The sequence below is a fragment of the Ambystoma mexicanum genome, chromosome 7q (assembly GCF_040938575.1).
Source record: "Ambystoma mexicanum isolate Mex_15411 chromosome 7q, UKY_AmexF1_1, whole genome shotgun sequence".
NCBI classification, from domain to species: Eukaryota; Metazoa; Chordata; class Amphibia; order Caudata; family Ambystomatidae; genus Ambystoma; species Ambystoma mexicanum.
The window spans coordinates 686,210,017-686,237,975 of NC_090941.1; the positions used below are offsets into that span (position 1 = coordinate 686,210,017).

Here is a 27,959-nt window from a genome sequence, read left to right on the forward strand (position 1 = left end):
ACATGTATCAATTAAGTGAGCCTCCCTCAATAGGTCTCTGAGTCCCCCACACTCCCCTGTTGGGAATCTGCGGCGGTGCAGCATCACAGCGCTGTGGCCACCAATCTATGGCTGAATGGACAATCATATTGAAGTCGCCTCCGCATATTAGGAGGCCTTCTCCCCATTCCTCCAGGAAGTTAAACCCTGATCTACAGAATGGGAGTTTCTGTTGGTTTGGTGCGTGGACAGAGAGAAGTGTTTTTCTGGTGTTTGTTTGATAGAATCTTTTATGGCGATTTACCTGCCTTCTTTATGTCTGTATGTGCTGGTGACCGAAAGACCCAGGGAGGCCTTGTATAGTAAGCCCACTGCTGCTTTCTTAACCTTGTTGGAGGCCCAAACAACACCACCCAGATGTTTGCCCCTAAGCGGGTATTCTTCCCCATGTCTGTACTTGATTTCTTGTAAGAATAGTATGTCTAGGTTTGATTGCTTGAATTCCCTCAGGAGCATCAATCGTTTTTGGGGCGAGTTAATTCCTTTAACATTCAGCGAGCCACACCTAATTGTTTTGCTAGCCCCCATCTCTAGTCCAATTTTTCCTTCTGGACGCTACGATCGTCAAAGGTATGCCATTCTGTGTCGAGCTGTTAGTTAATGTTGTACATTTTATCTGCCCAAGTTGCCCATTCCCGAAATTAAGCCTGTTTAAGTAGTTTTATACCATGTGCCCTATCCTTTGTACCCCATTCCTCCCCCATAAAAAGAAAAAAATCTACAATAACATAGATATAAGAACAAAGAAAGAGACGCCCTATAGAAAAAAACTAGGAACGCTCTTGGGTGTGTCCTTGCTGTTCCGGGAGCATTAGTACCTTAAACAGTTGCGGTGTGCGTAGGCTTTTCCATAAGTCGATCTCTAGATCCAAACTGGGAGAGTCTAATAGAAAGTCTCTGTTCAGAGAATGCCCATGGGTGTGCGTCTGTTTTAAGAAAACGTTGTTTTATCCTTAATTGCTGGTAGTGGGACATCATCCAGAACAGGACTGCGAGACTTGTCCTTGGCCTCAAGCCCAGGGATCGTATCTCTCCAGGACTGAAATCTCTGCACTGGCTCCCAGTGGCTGCAAGGGTTAAGTTCAAAGCCCTCTGCATTGTCCACAAGGCCTTCTGGGGCCTCAATACCTTCAACTCTCCTTTCCTAAATATCTTCTTTCTCGACCTCTTCGCTCAGCTGCCTCCAACTCCTTCAGGGCCATTCGCTTCTCCAAGCAATGAGTTGGTGGAAGATGTTAGGCAGAAACCTGTGCAGTTCCCTTAGGGACCACTGCAAAAGATTTAAAACTACAGGTGTTTGGCAGTAAACCCAATTGGTAGCAGTCTGTACCACACAGATTCCCTTGGTAGCTGTGGCTGAGCAGTCAGACTTCCCTCAAGAAGAGTTAGGCAGTATATAGAGTATACACAATAGGTACAGAGATACAGTACCACAAACAAACACTGACCAGAGCTTTGGTGTAAAAGTATATAATTATTTATTTAAAGACACACTTGTAAATTACACTAGCATAAAGAGAAAAGTAAAGTCAGTACACAGTCACTATTATATATATATATAAACAACCCTAATTACTTATTAGACAAGTCTTAGTGAGAAACACCACTTATTTTCAGACAGAGGTGAGCGCTTAACATAAGATGGCACTCTAATAAGTTATTAAAAAGGGAGGGAAAAAGGCAGAGTTATGGAAGCACACAAATTTCAGTACTTTTAAAAGAACCACAGTAAGGCAGGATAGGCAGAGTTCTACTGGAGAGCAAGGAAGTCAATTGCAAGGCCCACTCTTGCAGAGAGCAAGCAGAAGGGGTCCAGGTTCACACAGTGGGGTTATGCCCAAAGAGTCTTGTAGATAATTCGTACACAAAGGATGAAATTAAAGTCAGGAAAAGTTAGCTAGGTTGTCCCAGGCCATCCCAGGTTAGAAAGTCGAGGCTTTTCTGTCACCCCGAACGATCTGTCGCAAGGGAAGCCAGGCGGGACACAGTACCTTAAGTGTGAAGGAAGCTCCAGTGGGGGCAGTTGTTCCTGACAGCGGGTGCAAGTCGGTGTTTCGTCCAGAGGAAGAGGATGTCTCGACGTGGAGGAAAGATAAAGGTCGTTGCACTGCCAGGGAAGAAACCAGCCGCGGAGTTCTTTCGGTTAAAAGGTACTACCCTTCTCTTCGCGGTAGTGGTAAGCCGTGGTATTCCGGTTGCCGGGGTGCTTGGCACGGGCAAGGCGGCCACGAGATGCTCCAGGAAGGTGAAAAGAAGGCAAAACTGGTTATTCCCACCAGTCAAAGGAAGAATACTCTCCGGACTGGAGATCTCCTCTGTCGTCGGGAAAAGTGGTGAGACAGTTCAGCAGGGCTCCACCGGTGGTGTCGTCGTTGCAGGTCGGCTCAGCTTCTCCCTCCTCGGATTCTTAGGTCCTGTGGCGACTTCTGAAGTTCCAGTCCCCAAAGCCCTGCTTTTATGCAGCACACCCCCATTCATTCAGCCTAGCTGTCAATCAAACATGCTAAGTGGTGAGCCGGCCGGCTCACCACTTGGGCCAATCACACAAGAGTGTGACTTGAGTTGCCAAGGCAACTCAGTCCAGGGTGCCTAAACCCCCTCGCGCACCTCCTGTGGAACCCAGACAGAGTGGCACCACTTTTGGAGGCTTCTGTGGAGAAGCCTGCCAAAAAGTGGAACAAAGGGCTCGACTTGGGTTGGAGTCACAGAAGAGAAACCAAATGCCATTTTAGAATTTTAGTTCTGGCAAAAAATACCAACTGGTGAATTAATATTAAATAAATAAACCATTGGTATGTTCGAGGCTATAAGAATTAAATAATTAAAGTTGGTAGCCTCGAACAATGGGGAAATCCCATAGAAATATATTCACGGTCGAATATAAATAGTAGTATCCACTGCCACCAGCCAAACCTCGATCTCGGGGGACGGAGACGTGCCCCCTCGAACAACAGACCCTGGGGCAATCGAATTGCCCCGACCAGTACGTCCACAATATGATGGTTTGTACTGGTTTCTGTTCATAATTTGGGACTAGTAAAGCCAATGGTGACTTTACATGTCCTGGGAGACAGTAGTCAGTCCCAGGGTATGGAGTCTATGTTGGGGGGTCGCTACGACACCGAGGGTGCTGTGTAACCCACATCAAAAACACATGAGACCTTATGGAGTAAAAGACCCCATAGCCCATAAAACACATGGAAAGATCAAGGAACACCTCAAATCATGTCTAAGAGTGGGAGTAAAAGAGTCTCACTCTTAGCAGGATAAAAAAAATAAACCCCAAAAATCCAGCAGAGCTGCTGGGGGACTCACTAGGTTTGGGAAATTAGCCTTTGCAGAGAATTCTCCCTGCCTCTTTAAAACTTGAGGAGAAACATCTCTGGTTCCAGAAACACCTCAAAACCTTTCTCTTAGCCTCTCCCCAGCTGACCTCCTGGCTGAATCTGAAACTGCACTGGTTACCTGGCCACCCTCTGATCTTGGGCCTAGGTCCCTCCCCCGCCAGTCACACACACCTGCACTGCCTTCATTGCAACCCCTGCACTTGGGGACTGTTTCTGTATCCCCACAGTCCATCTACTAGCACTTGACAGCTGATGTCTGCACTTACCGTTGTACTTGCCACCTGCTGGCCTTACTTTAACTTATTGCTTTTTATTCTATTATCCCATGTACTGCACTGTCTCCGCCCCCTGCCCCCCACACTTTCCCCTGATCCCCCTTCCCATGCAGTTGCACGATCTGAATGACACCTGGCCTAGTAGGATTGTTGTCTGTCTTCCCTCTGTTCCCCCCCCTTTGCCTCATCGCACCTTGAAACACTTGTGTATAGGCACGTTATTAATGACATATAACGGATTTCTGTTCAGTCTTGCGATATTGGTGCCAAGATGCTTGCTTCACGGGGTGTTAAACCTAGGATATTTCCTTGGTCCGCTTGCCTTGCCCCGTCTGGGTGGGTCTTTGACTCGTAGTCCTTTTGGATCTGCAGGACCCCTGTTTTCGCCCAAGGAGGTGCTTCTGTCTTCTCCCTGGATCTTTTGCAAGGCTCCTGCTGCTTCCTCGCCACCCGGGATTCTCTAATCTTCTCCTCTGCTTTCGAAATTTTATGAAAATGCGAAACCCCAACGATATCTTCTGCCTTGGTCTCTTATCCATGATGTCAGATGAGCGCAATCTCTCCTCTTTTGTAGAGTGATTATGATGATCGATATTTATAACGCTCTTAATACCCAGAGGTTTCTAAGGGCGGACCCGGGGATCGAACCTGTGTTGCTCCCTGTCGTCTTGCTTCCAAGGCGAGCACGTTGCCAATGAGCTATCCTCCCGAGATTAAGGATAGGTCTTGGAAGATCCATATGTTTGATCCTTCAAATTCGATCATCTCTTGGCTCCTCGCTTTGTCGACAATGTCTGCTTTTTGTTTGTAGTGATGTCATTTTGCAATTACGGATCTTGGGCTGTTAGGCGGGCCTCCTCCCCTTTGGATCCTGTCGAACTCAATTGCTGTGGTAGGCGGTGACTCTAAGAGGGATTCAACCAGCTTCTTGACCTGCTTTTCCAATGATTGTGGGGTCTTCCCTGGGGTCTCTTTTAACCCAATTATCCTTATGTTTGTGCGTCTCTCTCGGTTTTCAAGATCATCGATCTTCGCTGCGAGATTCGCCTCCATCTGTTCTAGGTCCAGGAACTGGCTTTCAACTTTCATTTCTGCGACCGCAGAGGATTGCTGGTAATTTTCAACTGCCTCAATCCTGTCTTCCAGGGTGCTGACTCTTGTTTGGACTGCAGCTATCGATGCAGAGAGGCTGGTCTTTGATCTAATTTCATCAAGGAGTAATCGAACATCTGCCTTCGTCAAAGCATCTTGGTCCTCGCCTGGTATTGCTGCTTTGGCTGGTTGGGGTTTATCCACCATGTTGGCGATAATGCAACGTAAATGCCTGCAAAGCTGATTTCATGTTGGGGTCCAGTCTGTCGCTTTTCAGAGGGGGTGGATGAGTTTGGTAGACGCCAACAGTCAATGGACTGTTAGTCGAGGTCAAGGGAAGCAGCATCCTTTTCTCCAGCATGGGGTCTGGCATGGATTCACATGCTCATGAATATTCCCCGTCGTCAGGCTGGGAATCCTCGGTAAAGAAAAAATCAGGATCAGTTTCTTTTCTGATCTGTCTTTCTTAGTAGTAACCAATCACTGGTCTCTGGGTCATATTGCCCCCAGCCAATGACTGCCCTCTCCCTAAGCCCCGCCCCTGGCAGCCATCCTCAGATTTTTACCGCACGGTCAAGTGTTGGGAGTCCTCGTGTTATAGCTCTCGAGCTTTTACTGCGTTTTGTGCTTTTTCAAAGAGATTTATCTAATTTTTCGGTTTAATCGAGCCTCAAGCTCCACCGTTTCTACTTCCGATCAACGGGGACCCATTTCGGATTTATCTACGCCCCTCAAGGGTGAAGTTTTCATCGAGGTATGCTTCTTGGAGGATTCCAGAAGTTTCTGAGGCCTTCCTCGCGGACAAGAAAACCATGGCCCAGGAGAAGGGAAGCTTGACTCCCGGCAAACTGTTCAGGATCTGCCCGGGATGCAACCTACAAAATGTGTTCAAGGAGGACGAGCATTCGAAATGCCTTTACTGCCTCCACGAGGACAAAACGCACGTGGAGAAGGACTGTGCGTTTTGCATGAACATGTCGGATCGGACTATGAGAGATCGTCTGACCCGTCTCTCCAACTGGCTGCAAGGCAAGAGCCTAGCAGGTGAGAAGAAGAAGTCAGAGCGGTCTTCTAAGTCCTGTGAGGGCGCCCCGGCGACGGGGGCCCAACAGAAGGCAAAGCACTGCAGTCTGTGGGCACCGGGAGCGCCGAAAGGCCGGGCTCCGCGGCTGCCAGGCAGGGCGCACCTTCACCGACGCAATCAACCACGTGCCAACGCTCTGGCTCGGGGAAGAGAATATCCGAGAACCCGCTAAGCTTCTGGAGAGGCCCCGGTCTATCGTGAAGGAACCGGCCAAAGGGGAGCGAGGCGGTGATCCTCCCCCTAAGGTGAAAGACTCAAGCGCGCCCAAGGTGGTGAAGGCCTTGATTCACCCGGCTAAGGCATCTATTCAGGGAGTCGCTGCAGCCCTGGCAAAGCCTGTGGAGGCTTTCCCAGTGGAGGTGACCTCGGGGCCCAGAGTTCCCCTGCCTCCGCGGAGGGAATCCTCTTTTAAGCCCATCGAGAAGACCCCTGTGAAGACCCCGGTGGAAAAAGAGGGGGGGGACGGTGGCCATTACGGACACGGACACCTCTGAGGAGGAACCGACCGAGAATTTAGAAGAGGCCCGGTCCCACGGGAGGAATCCCGACGAGGGGGACGACGGGAGCAAGGGTGGCAATGAAGACGAGGTTCCCATGGATGAGAAGCAACCGTCGTGCCCGTCGCAGCCCGAGCCGCAGGACAACTCAGCGGCCATTTTGACGGCAATCCAAGCCTTATGCACGGAGATAAGGACGCGACTGCCCCTACCCCCGACGGACGACCCGGCTGAACCGGGTCCGTCGGGAAGCCCTCCAAACAAGAGGAGGAGAATTCATCCAGTGCCCCTTCACCCCTCACGGCCTTCTCAGCCTTTCTCTCCTTCCCCGATCCCGAGGGACGACACAGGAACAGACACTGCCACGACGGGGATGGATGACGACGGTGGTAACGACGGGACTGACCTTCCGTCTCCGATCCCTCGGGCGTCCCCGCCCGACGAGATTGGCTCATTCCACGCCATGATTGCCAGGGCATCCAAGCTTTTTCAGCTCAGCCCCGAAGAGAAGAAGGAAGGCTTGCTCTACCAACGGTGCAAGGCCAAGAGGAAGACGGTCCTCCCGGTGCCGTTGCTGGATGACATCTGTGACGAGGGACTTGCCCTCCTCAAGAGCCCGTCCACGACACCTGCCAAGAGGGACCGGTACGAGAAGAAGTACCGGGTGCCCACCGCCACCCTGTTGTGCCTTAGGGCACAGCCGACCCCGGATTCGGTCATCTCAGCAGCGGAAGAAAGTGGGGGGGGCATCGGCTTCATCTTCAACTTCCCCACCGGACGGCGAGGGAAAGAAGCTGGACGCCATGGGACGACGAGTCATCTCGTCGGCGATTAAGGCGGCCAACGCCCTAGCGATTGTGACCCGCTACGACAGGGAATTGTGGTACAAGATCGCCCCCCTTTTGGACTTCCTCCCGGACGACAAGAGGGCAGAGGCCCTGGCGATCCTACAGGAGGGTGAGTTGGCATCGGACCACGCCATAACTGTGGCCATGGACATTGCGGACACCGGTTTCCGCCAGTTGGGCAACGGCGTTTGCCTTCAACGGCAGGGGTGGCTCAAGGCGACGGATTTCCGCCAGGACGTGCAAGCCAAGGTTTTGGACATGCCCTTCGACGGGAACAGTCTGTTTGGAAAGACAGTGGATGAGTCACTGCAGGCCATCAAGACTGACACAGAGACGGCTCGGGACTTGGGAGTTCTACAGCAACGGCGGCCGCCCTTTCGTAATTCCGGAGGCAAGCAAGGTGCTTCCAAAGGATTTGGCGGCGGCTCCTCGACCTACCGTCAAGCGGCCCGTTCCTCGTCGCAAGAAGCCTACAGGGGACGAGGCAAGTCAGGTGGATCTCGCCGTCGTCGCCAGGGAGGCCATGGAGGGAAGGCTGCTTCCAAACAAGACTGAACCGGCCGTTGCTTCGGGCCCCCACCGAAGCACCCCGGTGGGAGGCCGGCTGGCGAAGTTCGTCAGCGTGTGGGAGTCGACATCTCCACCGACCGTTCGGTGCTGGATGCCCTGGGCCACGGGCACACTCTGGAATTCCTAAAGAAGTGCCCCCGAATTCCTCCAGTGGCCAGGAAGGAAAACCACGTCCCTCAACTGCTGTTGGAGGTAAGGGCGATGCTCAAGAAAGGAGCCATCAAGCTCGTCCCAAAGAGGCTCTGGGGCTCCGGAGTATACTCAAGATACTTCCTCGTCTGGAAGAAGACAGGAGGTTGGCATCCCATCCTGGACCTGCGTCGGCTAAACAAATACATCAAGGCACAGAAGTTCTGGATGGTCTCCCTCCAGCACGTGCTGGGCCAGCTGGAGGAAGGCGACTTCCTATCGTCGTTGGATTTGGAGGATGAGTACTTTCACATCCCCATCCTAAGAGGTCACCGAATGTTTCTCAGGTTCATAGTCCAGGGACGGCACTACCAGTTCAAGGCCCTCCCGTTTGGATTGAAGTCTGCGCCCAGGGTGTTCACCAAGTGCCTAGCACCAGTGGCGGCGTGACTGCGCCTGCAGGGGATCCATGTCTATCCCTACCTGGACGACTGGCTCATCCGAGCAGGAACAAGGGAACTTGCCGTCGAACACACAGCGAAGACCGTCCGGCTGCTCACGGACCTGGGATTCTCCATCAACTTCCCCAAATCCCACCTGGTTCCGTCGCAGGTCGTGCTGTTTCTGGGAGCCAAGCTTGATACAGTGGTGCGATTGGCCTCGCCGTCGGAGGAAAGAACGCGGACCATCCAGGGCAAGGTACAGCGTCTGCTGGCCACGGACGTGGCCAGAGTGAGGTCCATCAAGTCCCTGCTCTGGATGATGTCCTTTTGCATCTATCTGGTGTGCCTGTGCAGGCGTCGGATGCGCCCTCTGCAGGAGTTCCTCGACGCCTGATGCAAGCGACGGGCAGCTTCGAGGACAAGATCTCGCTTAACGAAGTATTCCGCCAGGCAATCCGTGGTGGGGCACACGCGCGCATCTCGCGGCGGGCACAGACTTTTAGACCCCAGCATACCAGACGACGGTGACGACGGATGCCTCCCTGGAGAGGTGGGGAGCGCACATCGGAGATCTTAATGCGAGAGGCCTGTGGCTCCTGGAGGAGAGGCCGCTCCACATCAACATACTGGAGCTCCGAGCGGTGTTCTGGGCCCTCAAGTCATTCCTCCCGTCCCTCGAGGGCAAGGTGGTGAGGATCTTCACCGACAACATCACCACGATGTTCTACATCCGGAATCAGGGAGGAACCAGATCCCCAGCCCTGTCCAAGGAAGCCCAGGATCTGTGGCACTGGGCCGTTGCCCAGGGGAGATTTCTGGTGCCTTTTCATCTAGCAGGGATAAAAAACACCATCACCGACTCACTCAGCAGGGAGCTGCGCTCGTGCCACGAGTGGGAACTACGCCAGGATCAAGTCGATCAACTCTTCCGGCGATTGGGCAAACCCCAAATCGACCTGTTTGCGACGGCGACGAACTCCAAGTGCCAGAGGTTCGCCAGCAGGTTCCCCCAGCCGAGGAGCATGGACGATGCGTTCTCGTTCCACTGGGACGGCCTGTTCCTGTATGCCTTCCCTCCGTTGCCGTTGCTGCTCAGGCTCATCAACCTACTCAAGAGGTCCCGGTGCAGGATGATCCTCGTCGCACCGAGGTGGCCGAGACAGATCTGGCTCCCGGACCTTCTGGACTTGTTAGCGTCCCCACCAGTCAAGCTGTCGACGGACGCAGATCTTCTCTCCAGAGAAGGAGGCCCCATTCTTCATCACGACTCGGAGTCGCTGAACTTGCAGGCCTGGCTCCTGCAGCACTAGAGTTTGGAGGGTACGATATCCCGGCCAAATGCAGAGAGGTTCTTGCAAAGGCCAGGGCGTCCTCAACTCTCAAGTGCTACGGACACAAGTGGAAGAGGTTCTCTGTCTGGTGCCGTGCACAGAAGATTAACCGTCTACGGATTACTGCCCCTCAAGTGCTACTGTACTTACTGTCGCTGGCCAAAGCTGGACTAGCTCATGCTTCCATTAAGATACATCTGGCAGCGATTTCCCGATACACCAGAACTGCAGGACGTCCCTGTGGTCTCATCGCCTGGTGAATGAGTTTATGAAAGGACTGTTTCAATCTTTCCCGCCGGTGAAGGCTCTAGCCCCGGTGTGGGAGCTCAACGTGGTGCTGACCAGGCTCATGGGCCCGCCAATCGAGCACTTGCATTCGGCTCCGTTGAAGTTCCTGTCGTGGAAGACAGCGTTCCTTGTGGCCATCACCTCTGCACGACGTGTGGGAGAGATTCAGGCCCTTTCCTGCAAAGTTCCATACTTGACTTTCCACGAGACGAGGGTGGTGCTGAGGACGCACCCCTCCTTCATGCCCAAGGTGCTGTCGGACTTCCATCTCAACGAGCCCTTGGTGTTACCAGTCTTTTTCCGTCGCCTTCGTCGCCGGCCGAGAGGACTTTGCACTCGCTGGATGTAGCTAGAGCGCTGAAGTTCTACGTGGACCGAACGAAGAGTTTTCGGAAGACATCACAGCTGTTTGTGAACTTTGAACCTGTGAACCAAGGGAAGGCTCTCTCGAAGGCTTCCATTTCCAGATGGCTCTCCGACTGCATCATTCACTGTCATTGGTTGGCAAACCGACCGTTGCACAGCCGTCCGAGAGCCCATTCGACCAGAGCGATCGCTGCTGCAGGGCTGCTACGTGGAGGTCGACGCACACCTTCACGAGATTCTACTGCATTGACCGGGATTCCAGGGAGGAGTCCAGAGTCGGCCAGGCAGTGCTGCGCAAACCTGTTCGCTTAAGGTGAGCCTGGTGAGGAGGTAAGAGATGCTTAATGTTGAGTTTTATGTAATGCTTAATGTTGAGCCTTGCCACCTCCCGTGGTTGTGCATGTGTGTACTGCTATGTATTCTTATATTCATGAGCATGTGAATCCATGCCAGACCCCATGCTGGAGAAGGAACAAGTTACTTACCTGTAACTGTTGTTCTCCAGCATGTGTCTGGCATGGATTGACATGCGAACCCTCCGTCCTTCCCCTCTGCGGCTCTTCACTTGGTCATACTGCCACTTTACATGCTACCATATCTGAGGATGGCTGCCAGGGGCGGGGCTTAGGAGAGGGCAGTCATTGGCTGGGGGCAGTATGTCCCAGAGACCAGTGATTGGTTACTACTAAGAAAGACAGATCGGAAACTAAGCTGATAATGATTTTTTCTTTACCGAGAATTCCCAGCCTGACGTAGGGAAATATTCATGAGCATGTGAATCCATGCCAGACCCATGCTGGAGAACAACAGTTACAGGTAAGTAACTTGTTCCTTATATGGCTTTCTGGTGGTTAGTGATCAGTAGTATGTCTCCTGGTCTAGCTCACTTTTCATTTGGATGGTTGACTGGGCTTCCTTCTATGTCATATCCCAGTGGGGTATTGGACCAGTGCTGCAAGTTGTGTCATTCAGCAATGCTCTAGTGCAGCAGCACCTGTTGTCGTGTGCGTGTCCAGGCCCATGGTGCTTTCCCCCCGCCCACGTGATCATGTTTCACCACCAACACCTGATTACAGCTTTATTCACAGGGAGAGCTTGTAGTTCATGGGGAGTTATGAAGCATGCAGAAGGGCAGCGTTGCAGTTATCTGTTTGCCCACGGCTGCCTATCAAAAGCTCAAAGTTTCACTTAGGTCTGGCGTGGTGTTAGCATGGTGGCTTGTGGAGGGCGTTGGCGTGTTAGCCAAGGTATTAATTAGTTAACAGCTTAGCAGGTCAACTGATTGGTGGGACGTTGCGGTCTTACATCGATGTATATTTGATGGTGGGCTGCCGTGCTTCGGGCTCCTGGCGGTTTGTGGGTGCAATGTTTGTCTGCTTTTGCTGTTGCTTTCTTTTCCGGGCCGGGCAGGGTTGCGAGGGTGTACTGCTCCAGTCTGAGGTGCCTAGCATGCATTTAATCGTCCGCTTTTGCTTTTGTAATTTTCCCCCAGTGTCGGGCCAGGCTGCGTTGCCATGCCGCTCCGGTCTGGCTTGCCCAGCAATGGATTCCGTATGGCATCGCGGCTGGCGGGAGCCCCAGAGATTGTGGATTGTTGCTGCAGTGTGCTTCACACGGTCAGCGCTGCTATTGACGACGGTCTTTCTCGTGCCAAAGGTCTTCAGTGTGTGCCTTGTGCACTCACACGTTCTACAGTGCCTTCATACTGGCTAAATATTAGATGTGGCTGCAGCACGCCGCCGTTGATTATCGGTCGGCAAGGGAGTGCGCGTTTCGGCAGCCATTTGCCTGCGCCCCTAGCAGTTTCGTCCATAGCTTATTTTTAATGGCATCTGGGTTACTCAGCAGTTCGGATTCCGAGAACATCAGTTCCTTCAAGATTTTCACACAGGCCAAATCCCAGATCTTCAGGATAGGTTCACTTTTGGCCTCTAGAGCCTTTTTCAGGATCTTGAACCCTCTATTGGGGATACCATTCTACATTTTCTGTATAGAGACAAGGTGTTCCACTCCATCATTCCACAGAGGGACCTAAGACCCAGCTCATATCTAATTGCGGGCATTGTTGTGCACCTAGGGAGATCTAGAACTCTCAGCTAAAATCTGCGCTCCAATGCCATCCACAATCCATTGCAAAGAATACTTCTGTACCATACGAATCGATGGCCATCACCTTAGCTTTGTAAAATGTAACCACTGGGTTCAAAGAAAAGCGCCCAAATCTTTTTAGTAAGATCCACGCTTGTGATGCTAGGTGTAAGATTTTAGTTTTCAGTTGAGCTATCCTAGGGCTGTCGTTTAAACTAGTGTTAACCAACATGGCCAGATACAGGAAGAAAGCAGTCACCTTTAATTGCTCCCCATTTAGATACCAAGCTGGACTAGATTTTTTCCTCCCTGCCGCAGGCTCCATAATTTGAGTTTTCATCTTTGGGGCGTTGATCCTGAATGTATTTACTTTGACATATTCTTGCAGCTCATTCTTTGGAGACAAATGGGTGGTTGATCAATTAAGAGCAAGTTGTTCACGTAGAGCAAATGCCCCACACGCCACCCATTTAGCCTAGATGGAAACTATCTTGCCTTATTAAGTGCTAGGCCCAAGTCTGATAAGAAAAAATTAAACAATTCCAGAGCCAATGGGCACTCCTGTTTAAGGCCACAACTTGTGTCTGTTGACTCAGAGAGTTGGCCCCTAGCGTATAATCTTACTTTTAGACTTGTCCCGGAATACAGAGAATGTATTGCCTGAAGCAGACCACTCGGGCAGCCACCCTTCCTTAATTTGTCCCACAACAGCTGGTGGTCAACCAAGTTGAAAGCCTGTTTGAGGTCCATGAATGCCAGGAATATGGGTTTTTTGTTCGCAAGAGCCCTCAACTTCATTATGTTCATTATGCAGAAATACATTTAATGATGTCCAGCCTGTTTGACAAAACCTGATTAATGGAGATCGAAGCATGCCAAGTCCGAACTCCACTGGCTCAGGTTTTTTTAGCAATAATGCTGCATAGATTTTACCAATGATATCCAACAAGGTGAGGGGCGGGTAGTTGGCAGGATTGTCCTGGATGACCTTTTTAAAAATCTGGACTCGTATAGATGTTTTCTGAGAATTCGGGACCCTCCCCCCAACCTCTCAATCTTGCCAAAGAGGACCTCTAGAAAATCTGCCCAGGCTTCTGGTTCTGCTTTGAGCATCACATTAGTCGGCCAGCCGGGCCCGGCGCTCTCAAGTTACTCGCCTTAGTTATTAGGGTGAAGATGTCCTTTTTTTCAAATTCCAAGCCCCATGGGTTTATCCCAAGCATAGGTGAGGCCCTCACCTCCTTCATCTGGGCCCAAAATGCGATGGGTATATGCTGGATAGCCTCTCATTGACTTGTGGTGTTCCCCGGGGCTTGTCACTTTCTCCTGTGCTTTTTAACTTGTATATGAAACCTCTGTTGAGTATCTTCATGAAGTTTAAGTTTCCATTCATATGCTGATACCTACATATTCCTAAAGGTTGGCAACAGCGAGGACTCATTCCAGAGAATAGACCATTGCCAGAATTAAGTAATTCTTTGGATGTCCCATAATCAGTTGCAATTGAATGCCAACAAAACTGAAGTGTCCCTGTGTGCCCTAAACATGTGTTTAAGGACACCTCCAAACGTCCCGCCCCCTTTTTTGCTTCATGGACTCAAGTCTTGTCTATGGATCCAAAATAAAGAACTTGTGCAAGCAAACATTGGGAGTGAAAACCAGGTTGCTGCCAAGGTGCAGTCAGTCTTTCACACTCTTTGACTTTTGTGTCTTGCCATCCACTACATAATGCAAAAACAAAATGCCACAGTAGTGGGTTCACTTGTTAACTCTCACTTGGACTGTGGCAACAGTACTCTTGCTGGATATCCGGTGAAACAACTGTCTAGATTGCAGAGAACGCAGAACGCTGCAGTTCAGCAAATTTTTAAAGTCCCAAAACGAACGCCTATCTTAGCCTTAAGCAGGTCTTTACATTGGCTCCGGATTAAGGAGATAATCGATTTAAAGATTCTGTATTTAGTTTTGAGATGTCTGAACAGCCTTGCACCCCCATATCCAGTGCTTAATGTGTAAGTAAAATATGTGCGAGGGGCCATATATTTTCTAGCACATCTGGGACACTTCGGAGCAGGCAACTCCTGGCACATTGGTGCCACCATCCACACCAAAGTGTCCGCAAATTTAGGGTAAAGCCTGAAACTCTATGAGGCTATTGCACGTGATGGATTCACTACCCATGGCAGATGTGCAATTTATAGATGCCAATTGACATAAAATAACATAACATAAGGCTCATGTTTGAGTCATTCTTTAAATATATCATCATTGTTAACATTTTGCTTGGATTTAATAGACGGGTGGCAAGTGGAACATGTTTACCATCTATCCACAGAAAACTAAGTAAACCTGCTTTCCTCCTATGGCAAATTAGTTGACAAATATTGGTAAAATAATTCCTGAACTGCTGAACTTGCCCGTCAAAAACAGCAGCAAAATATTTGTGTATAGTTTGGCGCTCATAGCAGACACTCTTCTTAGGCAGTGGCCTTTTCCCTGGCTCTGCCCCTGTGTTGGTGCTGCAGGCTGGTGAATGTCCTCTTGTTGTTCTCCCACATTGTAGTTGCAGACCTGCACCATTGTCATGCAGGATGACTGGAGCACCCAGGAATGGTACCTTCCAACTCATTGTTATCCATGAAAATTGGCACTGTCCTGCCCATCTGGGTCCTTAGGTTCAGGAATAACAACAAACTAGCCCAGGATGAAGAGACTGCGCCCAGTGCACACTGTTTTCCCTTATTGTGTGACAACTCCTGAATGAGAGTTAAAATAATAAAGTCTGAGAAAATAAGTGCCAGTGCTCAGAAATAAGTGCCGGGGCTGAGCCCTGGCAAACACCCCCACAAATTAAGCACAGCCCATATCTTGCCAACAAATGGAATTTGTACTTGCCAAGTTGACCTCTTCGATCTTCTGACCAGTTGTTTCTGGTAGTACCCCTCCGTCTTGCTGATCTTCCATGGGCGACCAATGATTTTCGGTCTACGGCCCCATACTTTACCTTGGCATTTATGCAACCTCATTGAACTTGCTTGTTTTCTGAAATCTCCCAAATTAGGGGACACACCCATCCAATGGATGGTTTATGCAGATGACCTTGTGCTCTTTGATCTCACCGCCGGAAGGTTACAATCGTTGCTAAGTTCCCTAAATGTATACGGTACAGCAAATTCACTTCGAGTGTATATTGCAAAAACAAAGGTCATGATCTTTAGTCTTTCCCACAAGAAGGGACAGAGTGTGAACTGGCATATGGAGGGGACTGCAATCGAGGTGGTTTCCAATTACAAATTCTTGGGCATACATTTGGACTTCAAGTTACAGGGCGTCACCCATCTTGAATGTATCGGGCCCAAATTTGATCAGTTGACGGGCCCAATAAGGGCATTTCCCCACAGCGGTGGTGGTTAATCCAATGGAATTTTGTACAAATTACATTAGGTTAAAATCTGGCCCCTTGTATTATATGGAGCTGAGATTTGGGCAAATGGGATCTTGCCTGAGTTAACCAAGAACGAATCTCTGATTTTGAAGAGACTTCATGCGCCTGCCTGCCTATTCTTCCCTGGAATCAATCTACTTGGAATTAAATATTGTGCTTATTCTTGTGCATTACCATTTCTCTGCACTAGTCACATACTGGAAGCTTGCACATGCCCAGGATGCTTCATTGAATAAATTAATGTTTGGCGTTCTGCAGGCTCGCGTACGCTTTATGTCTTCTAGTTGTCTGGGGGACATTGGGCATGTGCCTGAATAGTGGCTTGGCTCTAGTAAATGCCATGGCCATGCCGCTTAGTCACTAGAAGATCACCATGAAGAGAATTTTGTGCACACAGAGTAAGGACCATTTGATCGTCAATTTGGCGACCAAAAGCAACTCTGCTGAATTTACTGCGTACATTGTCTTGTGGTGATTCTCCCATCCTAAATTGATAATTTTATGGGGAACTCACTGATTTGGGACTATCTTAGAATTAAAATCAACATGGTTAAGACGCTTGAGATAGTGGGCGCTTGGAGTAACATCCCTAGAAACGACTGCCTTTGTGCGGCGAAATGACACTGGAATCTGCAAGGCATCTCCTGACAGAACGTGAGTCTGTTGGGAAACTTTGTGTACTGGCACTATATTCTGCAGGCATAGAGGCGAATATTAGTGGTGATGAACTTTGGAAAATCTTCATGAGTGACTTCCATGAAGCATTGAAAAAGATCTGTGGGGTTTTAGTAGTGTTGGGATGGTAAGATGTGGTCGGCGTTCGCTTGTGTAGCTGACATCGTCTTATGGTTGCATGCTTGAGGTTTGCTTGTGGGTATGGGATGTGTTTTTATTTTTTAGCTACGGAAGTCCGAGGACTGTTATATTTATTTTGTTTCTCTCTCCTTTTTGCTCCTCGGGCATAGGATGGGTTTTAGGCAGGTTGCTTTGGTATGTGTTGTATCAAAAGTATTAAAAGTTTTCATCTTTTGTAAACTGCGTAATACTGTTAAAAATCTCTTAAACATTTATATTTAAATATATTTTCTTTCAGCACGCTGCTAGGTCCTAGCTTGCCATGGAGTTGAAATCATCTGTGCCCGATACAGTTAATTCAGCCGTGATTGGTTAGTGCTATGTAAATACCTCAAATCAAACCAAATAGTGTTAGGGAGAAGCAAAGTCAGGGAGCTGGTTTGGACGAGAGCGTAGGATAGATAAGATACTCAGGAAGGCATGAGAAGGAAAAGGTGGAGGAGCAGTGTTTACAATTGGACTGCATTTATGGTGGTACACAACTTTATGCTGGGCAAAGCACCAAAAGGAGAGACAGCTGGAGAGAGGTGTAAGCTGCGCCAGGGGCGTATATCCGGAATTTGCTCACCTCATAGTGAACCTGGGCAAAGCCCTTAAACCTACTTTCACAGGCCCCCAACATTTGGGAATGGTTGTAGGTCAGAAATGTTAATTTCCAAAGTATGCAAAACCGCCCTGAAAAGTGAGGAAAACAACCTGATTTTTCTTTTTTATTGTTGTTGTTGTTGGTTTCCTCATTTATGTCGTGGTTGCCAAAATAATTGTTTTTTTTAATATTTGATCCAAACACTAGGCTTATGCTTCTGGGCATTGTGAATAAGGACACAAAGCCTTTATTTGGCTCAGAAGTGGTCAGAGATTTTAGCCTCCCACAGCGTTGTGGTGAGCCAACCCATGTAGAATCCATGCACAAGAAAACACATCAGGCAAAGCCCTTCTACTTACTCCCCTAAGCCACGAGCGGCCATATTCTACTGATGGGAACTCTGAAAGGAAATATGGCCACATTTAACTCTGGGTGAGATTTTGACAACAGCGTCCCTGGGAGCAGATGCCCCGTTCCGGGCTTCCTGGAGGTTCCCAGGTCCTGCGAGGACCTTTATGGGAATTGATATATTGGTGTTTCAAGCTGAGGCTGGTTGCTTATGGGAGTTAATTTACATAATCCAGTCTTTGACTAGCCTTCTCACCATGCACTGCATTTACTGTATCCTGTACATCATGCAAATGTTAGGTTACGTCAAAACAGGGGTATAGAGGCTAGTTAACAGACTGTATTTATAGCTCTGCCTTCATTTGTTTTTGTTTGCATGTTTAGGGGGTACGACCTGCTACCTTATAGCTGCTTCAAGGCGCTTGAACATTAGTCATTAAAAGCAAAACATTATAATGAAACTTCAATATATTATAACATGACCTAACCAGCTAGTATAGAAGGAAACCAACCTCGTATTCTCCCCTCACTGATGCCCCCCCAAAAAAAGAGTATGAAGTGTGTCCCACTCCCAAGTGAGATCTGGAAAAAGCTCACTAAGGAAAAATGGTTAGCTTTCAACCAGCAAGTGACGAGACTCACAAATGTCTCTTCCTTTAAACCATGGTTCAAATCATCAACATGGACAAGCATAATGTCAGATTTGCTTGTGTATGCGCGTTCGAGAATCTGCATTTTTACTGTTACTTTATCTACTGTGCCTCATAGGGGAGTTATGTTGGAACAAATTCGATATGTATGTACAAACACAACTTCACTGATGTATATACTGTAATAAATTGAATTAAATTCAGCTACCTCACTCACTTAACAGTGTACAGCAGTAAATTATTGCTAAAAAATGAATCATATGACTATTTTTTACACAAATGTGCAAAGGTCTACAAAACTAAACTATGCTGTATCCCAAATAACAGATCAACAGGTGGATGCTGATCTCTATGTAGACGTGCAGCCACTGACCACCACAAAATTTGGTTGGGTCAGAAAGAGAATAATGAGAATATAAGAAAGGGAAAAAGAGAGAAAAAGGGAAAAAATATTAGACATGGCGCACAGATTAGTTTTATTCATCTTACTCCAATTAATATTCGAGCAGTACTAACACCATTGCCACCATAAACCAGGGCAGATGTGCGTAGACTGTACTAGATCTCTGTACTGCTGACACACTTATCTGTGTTTCTTATACCATTGCAAATGATTACTTGGCAACAGTAGTCCATATACATCTGTGCTGTTTTCTATGTGTCACATGCACACCATATTGGGTCAAGAAAAAGCTCACGATGCCAACAAAGAATAGGGTCAACAGCAAAGTCAAAGGTCAACTAGACCATAGGATACAATGTTTATCATAGGATGCGCAAGGATGTCCAAATTTGAAATTTGCTCAACTGGTGTTTAGTCCCTTATATGAAACGGAAACGCATGAGTTTCTGCTTGGCTGTGAAGGATACCCGTCCTAATGAGGTGCTGTGCAGACCCTACTTTCAAGTACAGGACTCAGGAAATTTGCAGATTGGTTCAAGGTTACAGACTGGCGGTTGCTTCTGGACCACTGTGGACCCCTTATGAATCGGAGCTGAGTAGTGGGATTGTCGCAGTTTGGCATTTTCAGCAATTTACAAGCAATGCCAGTAGTCACTTGTTTTACAAAGAAGATGAAAGTTTACAAGCAGTTTTTTCTCTGTTCCAGTAGTTCAGCCACAATTCTGGTGCAGCCCAAGAAGATCTGCACATAGGGACAGCCGTGGGGCCACTGGACATGCTGGACCTGCTGAAGAAAATGAAGAACTACTTGAGCCAGAATCCCAGGCAGGTGTCCGTGTTGAAAGAAGTGTTGGTTGTGTCCAGCGGACACTGGTCAGGTAGAAAACCTGCTCATCCGAGTACTGGCACTGCACTTACCCTAGGTTTCCTCTTGGTTGTAACTTTAGTTTTTTAGTAGTCACCGGTCTCGGGTTCTGTTAGGCACTTTTGTGTTTGGTATGCACAGGTACTGGGCACCATGGTTTCCTAGGAGGAGCGGGTCTTGGAGCTTAAGACTCAACTAGTCCCGTTGGCTCAAGATGAGGGAGGACTGTTTCTTGTCCATGCCGTTTGCTAACTGGCGGTCTTGTATAATGAGTGCCGGAGTAGAGCTTTACAGTCAGGAAGGGTGTTGTCAGGTTGCAGGCTTAGAATGAGCTTCCTCTGGATTCTTTTTTGGTTGGGTGCTTACTTCTATGTCTTAGCCTTCATTTCCATGTTTGACGAGGGAAGGATGCATGCCCTCATGTTATATGTTAGTGCTAACTCTGCTTCCAATCACAGGGTTGCACTCCATCAAACCTTTGGCAGTGACTCAATCATGGGGGGGCTACGGCATTCATATTTTGCTGGCTTCCCAGGCTTTTGCTCAAGCCGTGAACCAGACATGAATCCAGACATCACTGAAAAACTGGTTCTATCCGGCTTGGCAACTGTAGCCCCCTCTTTTCAAGGCAGGCAGTAGCTATGACCACATATATGACCACATTGATATCCCATGCACTTGTTTGCAATAACAATGGCGGTCCTTTGGCCTTGGTTGTAGATTTTACAAAGGGATCGCAGAAGGCATACTACAGGCTACTGCACGATGTACACCCACTTGGTTCATATATAGGTTTCCACCAACCAGTGGAGCCCACACATCAAGCTTTGAGAGAAGACTTGCAAAGGGAAACTGGTTGCATGATGTACCCAGACCTGATGGACCTTGGGTCTCTCAGAAGGCACATTTGGTATTTCCATCTCTACTAACGGCACAAAAATTAAAGTTGCAAGCTACTAGTCAGCCATAAAAAGTTGCCACCTCAATTCTATACATACACAAAGCACACAGTTCCTAATAGACCAAGAGTCAAATATCACTAGCTAATGGCTAGTGGCGGGTGCACATTTTGCTCCCTGTTTGATGAGATCACATAGGAATACTCAAGGGGAAAAGTCACAAAGAGTTAGGCAAAATCTAGAATACAAAGAACTTGTCCCAGAGCGGCATGATGGGACTTGGAGTCAGTGACAGTCCCCTGCCTGTTTCTGGGGGTCCATAGTGCATGTCCATGGGGTCTTGTGTACAATAATGAGCCATCCGTCAGTCTTCCCTCCGCAGTCCTGGAGTTGGATGCTTTAGCCTATGGTGAAGACGACATTCACGGTCTTTGTGCAGATGGTGGTGAGCCTTTTTCCTTTTGTTAAAGAGTGCATCAAAGTTGTTTGTTGCATATACTGCTCAGTGTACGTTGATGAGCATGATGTTGCTTCTGTGTTTGCCTGGGGGAGTGTGGGTGGGATGGTATGAGGTAGTGCATGTTGGTGGTGTGTGGGAGAGGGGTGCAGACTGGGTGTTTGCATGTGTGGATGGAAAGGGGCGAGTGAGGTGTGATTCATATGCTGCATGCTTACCTGGAATGCTCTCCATCTGCCCTTCACTTCAGACGCCTGGGCAAGACCCCCCTGGATCTAAAAGTCACAAAGGGAAAGAACAATGTTCCTTTTCTGACGGTACACTAGACAGCAAATAGAAAATGTAGAAGAAATGTCACTGTTGCTATAAATCAGCTGCTAAGAACGGCTTCTGTTCTATACTATTAGTACAGAGTTGTTTTTTTTTAAATTTGTTTTTTGTTTCCTATCAATAGACGAGTGGCAGAGCTGTTCATGTTTGACTTTGAAATTAGTGGAATACATTTGGATGAAGAAAAGGTAAAGATTTTGATATATTCTTGATAAAATATTGTTTATTTAAAATACCTGATGTTCTGTAGCCATTTGAAATGCCTATCAGAATATTATAAAGAAGATACTTAAGATATTAGGTATTGTTACCATTTCATTGGCTTGAGAAATACTTTGCAAGCGTAACACATGATGCTTGCCCTTCTTGCCCAGTGTTTTATTTGAGTATTTAAACAAATGTTCTTTGAAAACCTCTAGTTCATGGCTGTTTGCAGAGTCCTTTATGTCATAGAGGAAAAGCTGTAGGTCCTGACATGCAGTTTGAGACCGTCGGAATCATACTGGCAAGAGCAGGTCTTACTTGGAAGCCTTTGGGATTCTTCTAGACTACGAGGTATAGTCTGCCCTTTTTGGAAGTTACTAAGTCAGCAGGTGGCAGATGGCGGCAAGAACAACAGCTACCTGTTTTATTCTCATTCGCATTGATGCCAGAAACCATCACGATGCAAACTGTATTCTTTAATCACCAAAACATAACTGAACTGAACAACCCCAACATTCCACTATCCATGACCTAGTAACATTCCAAACCCTGTAACTATTGACACTACAACAATCCCCCCTTACTTATCATTCAACGTACTACTAATGTGTAAAATATTCATAATTTCATCAACTATATATATAACATTGTTTGCTCTGTACTTACAGATTGTTGAAATTGACATGACATCTATATTTGCTCAATTAGTCGGTCTGGCTTACGTACTATTTGATTAGGACGACTTCTCACCATTGTGGATCTGGAATCAGATTCAAATTCTCTACCACATCCTAACTCACCAGGATGGGACCCATCAGCTACAGAACCTAAACCACCATAACCATGACCTCCCACTAGTTCAGTAATTTCTTCACTATCCCGCAGATCTTCTGAGTTCACAGAGATATCATCCCATGCTGAACAGTCAATCTTTTCATCACTGATAGGATCCTCTTGAAACAGCATCCTGAAGAATTATGCATTTCGCGTGACTTCATGATTGTCCTCATCAACTGCAGTAATCATGGGTCCCTTCACTCTTTTCACTTTTCCAAATCACTGGTTTATACCTTGAATCCAATTTAGAACGCAGTCTTTGCTGAACTAACACATTTTCTCCCACCCCTAGGTTATTGTCCTTGGCTCTCCTTTTGTGATCAGTCCATTCTTTGACCTTCTTTCTCTTTACTTCATTTGTTTCCTTATTTCTTCATCTTCCTCCAAAGCATAATCATTCAACTGCGGTATGCGATTTTGAGGCTTACATCGAATCAATTCAGATGGCGAATACCCCGTCATTTCACGCAGAGTATTCCGATAACTCCTGAGCATTTGTGACACTGCTTGAGTCATTGTCATGTTTTCTACCATAGCCTTCTGTCTTGTTCTCTTCAAATTAAGCATGAATTTCTCGAACATGCCATTAGCTTGTGGCCACAGCGGAGTCATCTTCTGATGTTTAAATCCTAAGTAGGCTGCAAATCTTTCAAATTGATGTCCTTGAAATGGAGGACCATTGTCTGTTTTAACCGTTTTGGAAATTCCCCATTCACTGAGCACTTCATCTAAAACCCCAACCACATGATGGAAAGCAGTTGATGCCACATGTTTTACCAATGGAAATCGCGAGTATTCATCTAATATCATTAATAAAATTCCCCCTTCTTCCAGAGGTCCATAACAGTCCATAGATACTCTACTCCATGGCGCATCTGGTAATGGAACAATTTGAAGTGGGCTAGCGTTGTTATCAGATGCAGATACTTGACTCGCAAAGCACTTTGTCAAAGCGTCTTCAACCATTATATCCATCCACGGGAACCATATCTGATTCCTCAATATTTTCTTTGTATTTGTTATTCCTCTGTGGCCTTCATGTGCTAGTGCTACCAGCATTTTCCGTAAGCTTTTAGGCGCCACTAGTCTATTCCCCCTTAGAAGCATTACATCATCTGTTGCTGCCAATTCTTCACTTATTCTTGCCAGCCTTTGTAATTCCTTTATATCTACCAGTCACAGTCAAATGTATAGCTGCTTGAATTGTCGGATCAGTCTTGCTTTGTTCAGCAAACATTACTCTCGATATTGTTGATGGTAAGACGTTGGCAGATAGGTATGGCACATCATTTTCTGCTTCCATTTGCATTTTGTCGTCATTTTCTTTTGTTGGATGTCAAGATAATCAATCAGCCAGATTTGCTTCTTTTCCAGGTTTGTGCATAATAACATAATCATATTCCTGCAAGCGCATTCCCCACCTTTCAATCCGTGGGGGCATTTTAACTCTTGGATTCCCGAATAATGATATCAGAGGTTGGTGATCTGTAATGAGCGTGAAAGGTCTTCCAATTATGAAATGATGAAATTTTTCACAGGCCCACACAGCCGCCAAACTTTCTTTTTCTGCCTGTGAATATGCTTGTTGAATTTTGTTCAATGCTCGACTGGCATACATTATAACATGCCTTTCATCTTCCTTTCCTGGTTCAACTTGCGCCAGGATTGCTCCTAGAACCAGAAGGCTTGCATCTACATTGACTTCTGTTTCCCATTCTGGGTTATAGTAAGCTAATTGCTGGCTATTAATAAGTTCTTTCTTTATCAACTTAGAGCTGTTTTCGCACTCTTCATCCCATATGGATACTGTTTCCTTTTTTAACAGTTGTCGCAAATGATCTGTTAATGTTGCAAATTCAGGCACATGACTAGCACAATAACCTGTCATTCCTAAGAATGATCTTACTTCAGATATATCCTTTGGTGGTTTCAGGTCAAGAATGGTGTTCCCCTTGTTTGAATCTGCTCTTATTCCCTTTTCAGAGAATATATGTCCAAAAAAAATACTTCTTTTATTTACATCACATTTGGATCCATTTAGAGTTAGTCCACTATTTTGTAGAGCCGTGCACACCTCTTCCAATGCTTCTTCATGTTGTTTTTTAGAAGTACCATACACCAATATATTGTCACTGTAATTAAATGCATTTTTAACAGGAGCAATGACCTTTCTGATTGCCTCTTGGAATATTTCCGCTGCTAATGATATTCCAAAACTCAGTCTCTTATATCTATACAAACCCTCATGAGTTGTAAAGGTAGTTATATACATGGAGTCAGGATCAATTTCTAGCTGGTGGTATCCTTGATTTAAATCAAGCTTTGTGAATCTAGTTGCTTGATTTAATCTGATGATCATGTCTTCAATGCTAGGTCCTGGATGCCTTTCTCTTTGTATAGCTACATTGGGGATTCTCATGTCCACACATAAGCGGTAACGTTCCTTCAGCTTTCGAACCACCACCAATGGTGACACCCATGGCGAGGGACCACTTTCTACCTTTTCAATTATATCATTGTCAATTAGTTGCTTTAGTTCCTTAGACACTCTTTCCTGAAGATGAAACCCTATTCTCCTCGGATGTTCGGGAACCGGCTGAATTTGCGGGTCAATGTGAAGATGTATTGCATCACCTTTTAACTTTCTTACTCCTTTGAATAAATTGGGAAATTTCTCCTTGATCACTTCTGTGTTCATTGTGCCTTCTGTTATGTTTTGTACATCCTGTCTTTGAGATGGAATACCCTTTATCATCTCATATTTGTTGTAGTTCACATTAATAGTTTTCAGACACTTTGCAGTCTCGCAGCTGATGAGACATCTTCCTTCTACAGGACTGTCTATGACAAATATTTGAACAGGTATATGAGTATCTTTATGTATTAAATCACATGTGAATTTCCCTTTCATAGTCAACGGTCGCAACAGGTATAACTATGCTATTTTCTTATACATCTTGTTGCTCATTATATTTACCGTGGCACCAGTGTCTACCAAAAAAGGTATGCTTTGATTTCCTAAACTTATAGTCACCTTTATGGCTCTGTTTTCATCCGATACTCCATACATCAGTCTTACATATTCCTTGTTATACATGTCGTAATCTATGTGTTCATTGTTTGTCTCTTCTGTCTTCATACGGATCATTATATATTTCTTTAGCACATCCTTGACTATTGTTTGCTTGTGAAAAGAGCATTTATTCAGCTCCTTTTTGCCTGGTCTTCTCAATTTCTAGAGCATCCATTGTTCTCACAAATCCTGGTCGGAAATTTGGTTGACTTGATCTCACACCATTATCCACTCTTTCTGTGTTTGTTCTTCTATTGAATTGTCTTTGATTCTCATACCTTCGAGTTGGGGCCAATTGCCCGCTTAATTTCTGCGCAGGTGTCCAGGGCAGTTTTTCTCTGCGCTGATTTTGAAAGTGATTTTCTTGACCACATCGTAGACACGTGTCCTAAAGCTGGACACTGACCCCTGTGTGGGAATTCAAACCCATACCTATAGCATTGTCTTTCTCCACCACTTTTACGATTGTTGTACCAATAGGATTCACTTGGAACCCTTCTTTGCCATTGTGTGTTTTGCTTTTGATTTACAACAGCTATGGTGTTTAGTCCTTTGGGATTTTATATTAGCTGCCTGTGTATCTACTCTTTCATAGATTTGTGCCAGCTCAAGTACTTCTTTCAATGAAAGGGACTTCTTTAGCAGATGTTTTCTGAATTGCGAAGATAGGCAACCTTCAATAATCCTCAATCTAATTGCCTCGTCATCACTGAAATGTGAGAAGTCACAATACATTGCCTTCCGTTGCAGGCGTAGGGCAAATTGTGCAATGGTCTAATTTGGGCTTTGAGTGCATTGATTAAAGATGTAGCGTTCATAATCTTGGTTAGGCGGTACAATGATCCTTGCATTTATTGCCGTTATTAGTAGTTGGTATGTTGTTCTTTCCTCTGGAAGCGTTGTTTTAATAACACTTTTAATTTCCCTTTCTACTAGGTTTGTAAAGATATCCAGCTTATTAACAGCATTTTGATTTCCTACTGCTCTCAAGAATTCCTCAATCAGCTAGCCACTCCTGCCATCTTTGCCCTTGATTATCCTGGGGTTCTAGGTCGAAAGGAGTGGGTTTTCTTAGAAAATGTGTTGGGTCAGTCGATATGACCGGTGTTCCTGACATGACTTGTGAAGAGGCACTTGTGTCTCCACTTGCATCATTAGAAGACATATTTCTGCTTTCCTTGTATAATATTTACATGTGCAGTTGATATCATTTACTGTCTGTTTTATTTGTTTATAGCAAGGCTTATGTGTGTCTGTTATTGGTTTGCCATCACGAATTACAGAAATTATAATTGTTGCTTAAATTGATTATCATGGTATATTTCTTATTCGTTACGATTGCGCTTCCTCATTATACTTATTCCTTGTTCCCGTATACTTGCCGGCGTCAGGTTGCTATAGTAACATTTACTTTTTTAGTTTTTAGTGTTAGTAAATATGGTGGCACGTTTGGCACATTTTTGGGTTCCCTTTTCTAATTGCTCCACGTTACCAGGGGCACATTTCTGAACCTCTCTAGGTGCCCTTCTCTAGCAATTCCGTGTCAGTAGGCACGTTTGAGGCTCGCGCTCTGTCTCACGCTCTGACCTCACTCACGTATGTTGTTTATTCAATTCAAATGATGCAATGCCTCCTTCCCCATTTTATGCGCTGTAATGCTGTTCACTATATTGGTGCCTTCTCATTAAAATGAAGCTTGCCGATCCTCTTGCCATCTACGTGTGTTTCTTTGATTCACCCTCTCTCGGCTCAGCTTTCCGATCTACCCCTGCTGCTCGTATTCAATATTTCATTGTTTTCTTGCTTCTGCCTCCTATACTGTACGTCGCTTGCTCTTTCACGCTGCGTTTATCCTCGTCTCCATTGTTTTATTTTCATTCTCATTAATGCCAGAGACCATCATGATGCAAACTGTATTCTTTAATCACCAAAACATAACTGAACTGAGCAACCCCAACATTCCACATTCCACTATCCATGACCTAGTAACATTCCAAACCCTGTAACTATTGACACTACAACACTACCTAGGAGAACCCTGGAAGGTAACACAACTCCTAATGAAAAAACTGTAGTACATGGAACATTCTTGATAAACTGCTGGAAGAATTTCTTACCCATTCCCAGTTCCTTTTGGTGTCCTGCAGGGTTCTATCCTTGCACCGTTACTTTTTAATTAATACATGGCTCACTTGTCTTTTCTTTCCTGCCTGCAAGCACCTGGCGAGTCTGTCCTCGCATTCCATTGGGACCTGCAGCTGATTGGCAGCTTCTGTGGCTGACTCCATTAACCCTCGTCATTCTAGTCCGCTGGTTGGCTTTTACAGTGCAACAGGTTGCTTTGCTCCCTGCACACCAGTTTTTACCCTTGGTCTGTTTTACTTTCATGTTATTTCCAAGTTTTATTAGTTTCCATTTACAGGTTCTCCCTGAAGTGCATTTCTGGTGCGCTATGTTTTTAATTTTATTTCATGCACGCAGCTTACTGTTTTTTTCATTTTAACTCTTTCCTGTGTTCTTTGAACAATTGATTTATTTATTTGGGTTCTTTGTAAACCGCTACAGCGGTCTGAGGCTACCCGGACTCAATCGCCGCATCAGGGCTTGTCC

General features: G+C 46.5%; 1 protein-coding gene across 2 annotated transcripts in view; it reads left to right on the plus strand.

Moving 5' to 3' along the window:
* MIPEP (mitochondrial intermediate peptidase) overlaps window positions 1-27,959 on the plus strand; it is a 1,848,751-nt gene that overhangs the window by 272,996 nt on the left and 1,547,796 nt on the right. For both annotated transcript variants that reach the window (XM_069639422.1, XM_069639423.1), the window contains exon 5: window positions 21,360-21,423. In XM_069639422.1, coding sequence (XP_069495523.1) covers window positions 21,360-21,423 — 64 coding nt within the window. The remainder of the gene's footprint in view (window positions 1-21,359; window positions 21,424-27,959) is intronic.